Below are 11,812 nucleotides of genomic sequence, written 5' to 3'. Positions count from 1 at the left end.
ACTTGTAGATGACAATGGACCAAATAATGTTGTAAAAATGACATTGAATAGGCCACTGTGGATTCTCTCGTTTGTGAGTGGCAGCATATACCTCGACATGTTTCACACTTCGTGTGTCACGTGATTTGACTGATTCTTCCCTCCTCAAAGGCTCCAAGATCTAAGTTAAGACTCTAAGCCAATGAAGGACACGAGCCAGGGAACCGAGCTGTTTACTGTCCCTTATAATGGTCTCCTCGGGTTAACTCCGCCTTTCTTTTGACTCCGCCCTTTTTTGACTCCGCCCTCCTCTTGACTCCGCCCTCCGCTTGACTCCGCCCTATTTTGACTCCGCCCACGCGGCTCCTCCCACTCCCCTGCCTTTCGATACAGTGCGAGCCAACGCGTCCTCTGATTTGCATAAGGGCGTGGTCTATCGGTTTGGGAAGTTCCCCATGGGGAGGGGAGGAATGGTGGAGGTTGTTCCGTAACCCTGGTCGTCATCAACAAGATCAAACGTAAACCAACAATCACCACTATCGTTGGCGTCTCTCTACCTGGCTGTCTCTGTCAGACGTGTTCGTGCGTCTGTCCGTGGGATTGTGGCCGAGAAGAACGGGCGGGTAAGTGTACAAGTGCCGAGTGATGGACGCGCGGACACACGTTCGGGCGCATCGGTACAAGGACGGACAGGGACAGGGAGGTTCCACTGGCGTGGGTGTACTTTTTCTTTTCTGTTCGAAAATGATACACAAGAGAAATGTCTAACTGAGCATTACCGTGGAGTTGGAAAGGGACAGTGGTGAATGATCCAAGGGGTCTTACAAGTTCATATTGTCGACTCGGGTCTTGGACAACGCTGTCTCTGTCTTGGTGATCACTTCATTTAGCAGGACAAAAATGATGATCAAGAAAACTTGCGGCAAAAACTTCCCACGTTGAAGCCGACGAAGTAACTTGGACAGATTTTCATTGACGTGCTCGTAGTCAGACACACAGTCGTTCAGACTCGTAGTCAGACATACAGTCGTTCAGACTCAGTCAGACACAGTCGTTCAGACTCGTAGTCAGACATACAGTCGTTCAGACTCGTAGTCAGACATACAGTCGTTCAGACTCGTAGTCAGACATACAGTCGTTCAGACTCTTAGTCAGACATACAGTCGTTCAGACTCGTAGTCAGACATACAGTCGTTCAGACTCGTAGTCAGACATACAGTCGTTCAGACTTGTAGTCAGACATACAGTCGTTCAGACTTGTAGTCAGACATACAGTCGTTCAGACTTGTAGTCAGACATACAGTCGTTCAGACTTGTAGTCAGACATACAGTCGTTCAGACTTGTAGTCAGACATACAGTCGTTCAGACTTGTAGTCAGACATACAGTCGTTCAGACTTGTAGTCAGACATACAGTCGTTCAGACTTGTAGTCAGACATACAGTCGTTCAGGCTCGTAGTCAGACATACAGTCGTTCAGGCTCGTAGTCAGACACGCAGTCGTTCAGGCTCGTAGTCAGACACGCAGTCGTTCAGGCTCGTTGTCAGACACGCAGTCGTTCAGGCTCGTTGTCAGACACAGTCGTTCAGGCTAGTAGTCAGACACGCAGTCGTTCAGGCTCGTTGTCAGACACGCAGTCGTTCAGGCTCGTTGTCAGACACGCAGTCGTTCAGGCTCGTTGTCAGACACAGTCATTCAGGATCGTTGTCAGACAGACGGGCAGATATAACATATGAAGGGAGTAAGACCGGAAAACGTCACACACTTGACTAGGCCTCAACTAGGCCTTGCTCTGCTTGCAGACACTAAACAGCCCAGTTCGACGTCGAGCTCCAAATAGTAAACAGTATTAAATTTGTAAAACACACAAACAATTTGATAATAATTACAAGGTCGGCCCCACTGTCACCTTCCCATACAGTTTTATAATAATTACAAGGTCGGTCCCACTGTCACCTTCCCATACAGTTTTATAATAATTACAAGGTCGGCCCCACTGTCACCTTCCCATACAGTTTTATAATAATTACAAGGTCGGCCCCACTGTCACCTTCCCATACTTGGCTTGAACACTAGTTAGTATGGAAAGATTACCGGTGTGTGGGCTTACTCGGGCCCTTTGGGGTCGTTTAAAATCATTTTGATGTGATTGGCACCGCCATCATTTACCGTGTCCCTCCCCGTGGACATTTCCATCAACAAGAAGGGTTAACGTGGATTTGTTGACAATGACGATGGTGACGCCACGATGACGAACGTCTTTCCTCGCAATCTTGTTGTCTTGGTGATAACGACGTAAACAATGGTCCATCTGTACCGGTCAGGGATATTTAGGTCGACATGATGTGTTTACTGTCGTTCTTACTTTTTAGTCGCCATGGTAACAGGCACGGCTTGTTTATGATGTAATAGAGCATGACGTTGGTCCAGTAATTGAAAGGTACGCGTCCTGGATGGACGAACGTGCACATTATTTCAGACGAGTAGCTTGTGCGAATCTTTTGTGATATCGCTGCAAGTCGTTGCACGAAGGAAGGCCATTGATTCATAATGCGGCTTCGTACATGTTCATCGGATTAATCGGGTTGTCTGCCTACGTCGCCATCTGCCCCCCAACTCCCTCTCAATGGCCGTCGCAGCTGTCAGCCTGCCATTGTGGCTCGTCGGTCGGAGCAGCTGGTGTAGCGGGCGGCCTCTGTCCGTCTCCTGTCATTACAAGAAGACGGGGAAGCGTCGGTAGGCCGCCCGTTTGGGTGGGGGTGTCAAGACGAGAGGGGTGCAGGGTGTGCAGCTGCTACGCGCATACGCTTGCCGCTGGTGGCACCCACCTGCCACAGGGTCTTTCCTGCCAGGCAGAGGGTCTCGGTGCTCATGTTAAAATCCGGTGTTCTCGTCAGAGCATCGCTGTGGGCCATGTGCTCATTCAGCGTGGCCTCAATAACTTGTTCGAATCTCAAACCGGGGATGTAACCAGGAATTTTCTAACGAAGGGTGGGGGTGGAAGTTGTACGAGGCCTGTAAAAACACATTTCTGAGTGTGAAGACCTCCGAGTCTATTTTTGCAGACATCACATTCTCTGAAATATGGCCCCTGCACCACCCCCCCCCCCCTCATTTCACTCCAGCCTTCATGCTTGACTGCCATTCAGAAGCCTCCCCTCCCCCACCCCAAGACCCTGTACCCTTGCCACCAATAATGACAATGGCCAATCGGTGGTCTTGGCCTTGTCAAGCGAAGGATGGTCGAATAACTTCCTCTCTGCTCAATAAAGTTGCAACGTAGATGTGATTTGTCGATGTGAGAATGAGCCCCATTTGCTTGTCATTCTTCATCACATTTTCCTCTTTCCACTCATTCACTCTACCTTCTCTCCGTAACCTCTTCATTCTCTTCATCCCCACCCCCCCCTCATTTTGAAATATATTTCCAATTCTTCAGCTTTGTACCCTTTTCTGTCCTCCCCCCCCTGAATCCAAAAGCAGCATCCCCTACTCCCAACTTTGCCCTCCCCCATTTGCCCCACCCTTGCCCCCAACTGCCTCGTAGTCCGTCTGCCTTCTCTATCTGCCTTGATCCACCATCTGTCTGCATGAAAAGGGGCAGCTGCCATGCTGTGCGTAACTGTTGGACTTTATGGATAATAAGTTAATATGCTTCGCAGCACCAGAGTTCTTCCATCCCTTATGGACACCCTGCTGCCCCGTTCCCCCATTTCTCCCCATCCCCGCCCGCAAAATGAATACTCCTCACCATTCTGTCGGGCCTGGGTGACGAGATGTGCTCAAAGCAGAGTATCTTGGACGTCATTAACCTCTGTTGAGGAAGTCATTTCCTCGTATGATGGAGTCCAAGAAAGATTGAGGTCGACACTTTAAGTTGGGCGTCCAGACAGACGAGTAGAACCGTTTGAGACATCGCAAGGTATTGTCTAAGTCGGTTTTTAATGACCGAGTTAGTTATGAGCGTTCTGTACACGGATAACAAATACATCCAGTTGGTTGTTGTACCTGTCTGTGTTGCTTTGCGGTAGCTAGTGGCATCACCACGACTGACACTCTGACTCACCTGTAGACTCAACAGCTACTTTGTCATCGCAGACCTTCCGACGGTGCGAGACGTTTCAGTTCTCTGTGTCTCGGTTTCCATTCAAACGTCATGATCCATATTCCCTTGTCATGCTCGCCACGTCGGTGTGGGACTTTGTGGAGTTATTTAGCACAGCTGTGATGAACCTTTGTGTAAGTTTATTGTGTGCATCTCCTTTCCATCCCCACCTATCCCAGCTCCTAGAGTCTTGACCATGGCCTAGTCTGATCAATGCTGGTTCCCACTTGCCGGTTGGCGCCGCCTCCTCGTTTTCATCCGGCGTCGCCGGCATGGCGAGTCGAGTCGAAGTGACGCCCTGCTGTGGCCATTGCTCGTCGTCCTCGTTCTCCTCCTCTTCATCCTCGTCACCTCACTCTTCTCGTCACACGCACCGAAACCTCCAGCACAATAGGCTCTGCAATCACGTGAGTGAAGAGGAATGTATTGTTGAACTTTCAGCATAAATTGTTCCATTCTTCCTTTCAGTTCTTCTCCATTTTATTTATACATCCTTTTTTTGTTGTTTTTTTTTGGCCTCAAGACACGTTTGATCCTCGGATGTGGCTTTTATTTACTTATCTCCTTCAAACAATCTTGGTACCATTGCTGTCATTAACATCAATGAAGGACACCGTCTCAATTGTCAGATTTGGACCTGATATCTCTCGCCCACCACTAGGGTGTGGCGGTCAATTTGCCAGTCTCGGCATAACATGCAGACTAATGTCTGCTGGTATGTTGTCTGTCTTGCACGCACATGCACACATATATGTATATATTGTTGCGAATTCGCGCCCGCCGGCGTGCGAACGGCCACGTAACTCAAATCGCGGCACGTCGCCCACCAGACGGACAATTCAGTCGTGACCCTCTCGGAACAACGCCGGGAGCTAGTCACGGGTGGGGGTTTAACCTCACCACGATCGTGCCAATTGCCCACCTGCGTAGGATAGGGTTGCTCGCCAAACTCGATCTACCTAAGTACCTGCGCGAATGGTCGACCGGGCGATCGTACCACGCCACAGGCCGACTCCGGACACGAACCGCTTAAGCGGTCCGTTCCGTGCTACAGTGATAACCGAGCGGTGTTATCGTCGGCCTTGACGGTTCCGATTAATTACCGGGATGTTGCACCCACTACGAACCCCTTACGTGATGCAAGATGGAGAGTCAATAAAAAAAGGAAAAGAGACGAAGCAGAGCAGGAACAGTTCAACAAGCAAGCATTTTATTCACACACACACAGACAGCACTATATACAGCCATACAGTCAAAAATGCACATATAACAGTTAAAACAGTCATGCAACAAAAGCAAATGCAGAGCTACAACCGACTATGACCGACACGCGGCAACACTTAAAACAATACTACTTGAGCCAGACTGGCGCCACCCACAGACATTTACACAAAAACCCCAAAGAAAAGAAAGAAAGGAGTCGCGACTTCCCTTTTATGGCTGGTGAGTCGATCTCCCGCGACCGTCAGCGTGGTCGCGCCTGGCCCCGACCTCTCTTGCAGCCGGCGAACCCTCTCCGGCACTCCCCGTCCGGATGTGCAGGTACACCTCACAACGGGTGCTGCCGCGTCTCCCATCCGTGCCTTCGTGACAAGGCCGCTCGCCAAGCCGCGAGCGCAAGACCTCTTCCCGAAGACCAACTCTTGACAAAAACCAACCGAAGACCAACCAGACCACCAGCTAAGATGAAAAGGAATAGGCGGAAGAGGAAGAGGCGCAAGAGCGCCCCGCCGGTGTCCGTCTTTTATAGCACGGGGCTCCGCCCTTCGCCCTGCCCCGTTCTCGGCTCCACCTTCTTCGAGAGGATTCCCGAAAAGGGCGTTCCCTCACGCTCTCCCTCCACCCCGCCCTGTCCGGGGGCCGGGGGAGTCAGTTTTTGGCTCTGGGTCAAAGAATTATTCCCCCAAAATGAGACCTCTCCCTTACATGACCTCTGACCTTTGACCTGCATCGCCCCTCCTCCACTTCAAAGCGCGGGGAAGTCAAACGGGAGAAACAGGCGGGGAAACCTGCGCATCCTCGCAGTTCCCTCCTTGGCGCCTTTGTTTGCCGTTCAGAAGCGGACGTAGTGGCGAAGATGTGGTAGCATAGATGGTGGAGGTGGCATGGTTGTAGTGTGGTTGGCGCTGTGATGGGGATGGCGTGGTTGTTGAGATGCTGTTTATTTGAAATAAAAGATAGAACAGAAAAATGGCTAACTGGAGGATCGCAGCCCGAATGGATCACATAAATTCCCTCTATACAATGGGTTTGGGCTAACTACACATGTATCTATGGAGATATCTCACCTGAGGGCCCTTTATGGTGTAATGCGAATTTCCACAGCCGTAACAATATATATATATATATATATATATATATATATATATATATATATATATATATATATATATATATATATATATATATATATATATATATATATATATATATACACACACACATATATATGTATATATATTGTTACGGCTGTGGAAATTCGCAAACCACCATTCAGGTCCCGTAGGTGAGATAACTCTAAGTACATGTGTAGTTAGCCCCAAACCCGTTGTTTAGAGGGAATTTGTGTGATTCATTCGGGCTGCGACGCTTTGAGTTAGGCGTTTTTCTGTTCTATCTTTATTTTGAATCAACCGCCATAACCATCAAACCACCATCAAAAACCCTTCACCACCCTCACCTCTCTCCTTCTACGGCCATTCCCGCATCACCTGTGAACACTGAGCGTCGGGCTGTCTTGGGCTCGTTCAAGCGATACGCACCGAGTCGCGAGTGCAAATAGCGGCCTTTCCGAGGGAAGATTCGGATCAGGAATGCTACACGCCCACTTCTGATCCGTCCAATCAGCAAGCGCGGAGCGGCTTGGCCCTGCCTCCAGGCACGACTGTGTGAAATCGAAATATGCAAATTCTAGGATCAGGGGAGATTCACGCCCCTTTTCCTCCGTCCAATCGGCGAGCATGGCTCCGCCCCCGAGCTCATCCTGATCCGGAAATTTGCATATTGGTTCTCCTGCCGGCCTATAAAGCGCCGAGCGCAGGGCGAATCGGGGCAGAAAAGCAGAGAGAGTTTTGGGGCAGAGCGGCGGAGAGTAGAAAAGCAGAGTTTTGAAAGCAGAGAGTTTTGGCAGTCAAGTCGGGTTGGAGAGCGGAGTGGAGTCGGGAGGCGAAGGCCTCAAGGTGGTTTCCACAGTCAGCTGAGAATTGTGGGAGGAGGCCAAGGAGCTCGGGTCCGAGGCAGGGAAGACTGCGGTCGGCGACGAGGTCGCGGTGGGATCGCTCGTCGCGGGACCCAAGCCAGCCAGCCATTCTCCTCCCCCAGAGCATCAACAATTTCCCCCTTTCCCCCGTGCTGAGATAGTGCAAAAAGGGGGCCCCGTTCCTACCCCACTCCAAGCGGTGCCAACGAAACCCGCGAAGGAGCACGAAGTCGGGGCACCGCCGGGCAGCCACATTTGCGGCTCGTCACGAGGACGCGGGTAGGACCCACCCGGTCTCGCGGACCTGACCGCTCCTTCAGGTCTCGCGCACACATTGGCCTACGGGCCCATCTGCCCCCTTACCTATGAGGGTGGCTTCTTTCCTTTGCTTTTGATTAAATGTGTGTCGGCGCCGTCTGTGAAGTAAAACTGTAAAAGTATTGCCGTGTTTTCGCATATTCGGTCGTAGCTCTGCATTGTTGTTTTTGTTTTAAAATTGATATATGTGCATTTTGACTGTTTGACTGCATATGTGTGCTTTTCGTGGGCTGGGTAATAAATGTGCATTATGTTGAATTGTTCCCCGTTTCGCTGCGTCCTTTCCTTCATTTGAATCTCCATCTTGTTTCACGTAAAGTGTTCGTAGTGGGCTTAATACGCCCAATAATTAATTGGAACCGTCGAGGCCGACGATAACACCGCTGGGTTATCCCGATAACACAGAACGGACCGCTTAAGCGGTTAGTGTCCGGAGTCGACCTGCGGAGAGGTACGATCGCCCGGTTTACCATCCGCGTGGGTACTTAGGTAGGTCGAGTTTGGCAAACAACCCTATCCTACGCGGGTGGCCGATTGGCACGATCGTGGTGAGGTCGAAAGGCCCACCCGTGACTGGCTCCGGGCGATAGTTCCCGGAGGGTCACGACAGAATTGTCCATCCGGTGGGCGAGGCGGCCGCCATTCGAGTCGAGCGGCCGGTCGCACGCCGGTGGGTGCGAATTCGCAACAATATATATATATATATATATATATATATATATATATATATATATATATATATATATATATATATTTATACATATATATATATATGTATATATATATATATATATATATATATATATATATATATATATATATATATATATATATATATATATATATATATATATATATATATATATGTATATATATATATATATATATATATATATATATATATATATATATATATATATATATATATATATATATATATATATATATATATATATATATATATATATATATTTATACATATATATATATATATACACATACACACACGTATATATGTAGTTTGCTGTTGTTACATGGGGTATGCAAAGCTTGTGCCACAGTGAATTTGAGGGAGTGTGCACGTGGGTTAAAGGTTGATCGCCCTCGATTGTCTTGCTTTGTAATGCACTGATTTATAGAGCAGAGGACATCAAGCTGTTTGTACGATTGGTTGTTAATGGCCAAGGTTGGTGTGTGTGTGTGTGTGTGTGTGTGTGTGTGTGTGTGTGTGTGTGTGTGTGTGTGTGTGTGTGTGTGTGTGTGTGTGTGTGTGTGTGTGTGTGTGTGTGTGTGTGTGTGTGTGTGTCCATCCGTCCATGTCCAGGTAAGTGTGAATATTTCAGACACTAATAATCTTACAAACCCAAATAGATTTTCAGTAAGATAAATAATTAAGGGCAGTAAACTGTGAAGGATCCACTTTTGAGAATACGAAAGACGTTGGGCCCTTGGCGGAGGGTTTGCGGTCGCTGATCATGTGGTTCCCATGAATGATTCAAAACCATTTCCATTGCTCGTATCGCAAGTTACCTCTTGCAACAAACCTTTCCACAATTATCACCTGCAACTGGCGGTCTTTCCTCATTTCAGACTTCATGTGGATAAAAGAGGTGTGTGCCGTGCGTCCGATGATCAAAGACTTGGCCGATTATTATGGACAATCTCCATCCAACAGAGATACTGCCGGCTCTGGATTGTCTGAATTGATTGTGTAAATGAATCTCGTTCCTCGGGGACCACCAACCCGTCCTGCGAGTCGGAGGGTATATGACCCTCCCGCTTGGGTGTCGGTTATTGCAACGCAAGTTGACAGGTATTCTGAGCTTGATGTTCTGAGCCATATCAGTTGGCTTGATGTCGATTTAAGAATGGATTTTATTGTTTTTAAATAGTGCGTTGAGGATGCCCGATGAATGAATGTCATTCACAATGACAATGCTGTAACCTGTTTGTACACATGATGTCCATCTCATTGTGTACATGAACAACTGTACGTATTGTAATTGTATTGTTTGGCCGATTCTGACATGTGGACACAAAGTGATAATTTTAAAAAATAATTCTCATCGAGAACGCACATAAAAATCGAAGATCAATGGGTTTATGTTGAAAACTTTCTACTTCGATACGACGCTCTGAATTTAACGACTCCAAGTCCACTTGGACAAAATATTGCGGCATTTCATGTCATCTCGACCAATCAAATTTGCTGCTCGCAGACCTCGCCCATGTCCTTGTTTCTCTACACCGCGTGGGGTGAGGTGTTGTCTGAACTCTCCAGTTATGTTAAGTTCTGCTGTCTTTGTCCCCCTTCGCATCCTTCCCCCATTTCCTGATGTTTTATGTTGTGACATGGTGGTCATGTGACGTGGCCTCGCTGGGTTATTTGGCCTTTTCCATTTGATTTTCTTCATCCTGAAATATCTCTCGCAAGTTGAGGTTGCTCCACCTGACGTGTTCGATGTGCTTACCTTCCCTTTGTTGATTTAGACACATACTTGTAATGATGCCTTCACTTTTCATTTGTCACCACAATCTGTCTCCTTAGTCCGTAACCGTCCTGCCTGTGTGGTCTATCATTGGGTTTTTTTGTTGTTTCATTTTGAAGTTTATATACACTGAAGTCCAACGTTGCATTTGTCCAAAGTGTTTGAATCCTGCAGTCTGACATTCTGTCCGTTTTGGGCTGTAACACCATAACGTTTAGTCGAGTGTGGTGATGAGGCGGTACTCCGGCATTGGTAGTCTCTGTCGTTGGGTTTTTAACCCATTGTCGAATATATGCAAATTGTAACCAATGTAACCGTAACAATGGAAGTTTTTGATTTATGTGTATATTGTGTCTGGAAGGGCGTTGCGTTACTCTCGTTTCTTCCATGTGTTTGGGTGAAAAAAGTGAGTTATTGAGAGGGGTGGGGCGGGGGCTTTGCTCAAGTGGGGGCAGCCGAAACAAGTCGACGACTGATAATAATGCATCCAACTGTTAAGGTTGCCTCGCTCGGGAGATTACACCAAGCATTACTTGGTACAAAGAACATGTTTAGTCACCTGAGTGACGGGGCTGAGGAGAGATTGTGGTTTGTGGATTCATGGAGTGAACAGGTGTAGCAAGGGGGACAGCCAGTCATATGAGTGGGGAATTTTCAATTTTCAGTTCCAAAGGTAATGTGTTGTGGGAGGTGACCAATTGTGAAGGTATTCACACGTCATCTTGGGAATTTCATGTGGCGCATTTTTCGTAACTCCGTCAAAGTGAAGAGTTCAACGTGATTGAATTGTATTCGAGTCCCTGATCCGCATAATGATGGCCTAAGGGTCAGAATGCCGGTCCTGGGGGGAGGTCCTCTTATTATCACTTCTGCCACCAAAGTTAGATGGAAGTTATATATATCCACCACTGTTTGTTTGTTTGTTTGTTCATGAACAGAATATATATCAAGAAGTTGTGGACAGATTCGGACGAAAGTTGGTGGACAGGTTTTGGTGTGTGACAAGGACGGATGGATCGATTAGATTTTGGTGAAGATCCGGATACAAGATTTTTTTTTTTTCAAATTGCTTAAGTGATTCTTCACAATTGAGAGATGGAGCTAAAAAAATGATATATTACACGATATTTACAAAAAAAAAAATTGGATGAAACTTGTTCGATGAGTTGGGTTGGTGGGAAGAACAAGCCGATTCGATTTGGGTTTCGGTCCTGGTGCAGATCCGGCCCATCAGCGGGATACAGAACGTAAACTGTTCAGCCTGGCGGAGACATGCGCCTTACCGAGTGCCGCTCGAGTTATTGCAGTTATTGTTGTTGTTACAATTGTTATTAGAAGTGGCTTTTGAGGAACGCCACTCAAGCTGTTGTGTAACCACCTTAACATGGTGTTTTTTCCAAGGTGGAAAAAGACAATAAAACATGGGAATTCCTCCGGATTTTTTGCAGTTGAGTCTCGAGCAACATGGCTAAGCGAGTGTGAAAATAAAATGTTGGCCTCTTACTCGTGATACAATTCAGGGTTCTGATGCTTCACTCGTACTTTCTCTTCCACCAGCATGGGAGTAGTGCTACACTGTACACATTTATGTGGAGAATTTACGTCGGTCAGTCCCACCTTCGGACGGTCCGTCATGTCACGGCTCACATAGTGCGGCAGATATGTGAAACGATTGTGGGTTTGGTGGTAAAAACACCAAAATTGGCACGAATCATGCTAAGA

General features: G+C 47.5%; 1 protein-coding gene across 1 annotated transcript in view; it reads left to right on the top strand.

Moving 5' to 3' along the window:
• The first annotated feature begins 411 nt into the window (after positions 1-411).
• LOC147011428 (uncharacterized) overlaps positions 412-11,812 on the top strand; it is a 35,859-nt gene continuing 24,458 nt past the window's right edge. The window contains exons 1-2 of the mRNA XM_085857132.1: positions 412-602; positions 4,264-4,491. Of these exons, the coding sequence (XP_085713258.1) occupies positions 4,357-4,491 (135 nt within the window). The 5' untranslated portion in view covers positions 412-602; positions 4,264-4,356. The remainder of the gene's footprint in view (positions 603-4,263; positions 4,492-11,812) is intronic.

This window comes from Eptatretus burgeri, chromosome 15 (assembly GCF_056783735.1).
Source record: "Eptatretus burgeri isolate ZD-2024b chromosome 15, Ebu_testis_v1, whole genome shotgun sequence".
NCBI lineage: Eukaryota > Metazoa > Chordata > Myxini > Myxiniformes > Myxinidae > Eptatretus > Eptatretus burgeri.
Note: the sequence above shows the minus strand (reverse complement) of the source record. Positions and strands in the feature narration are given on the sequence as shown.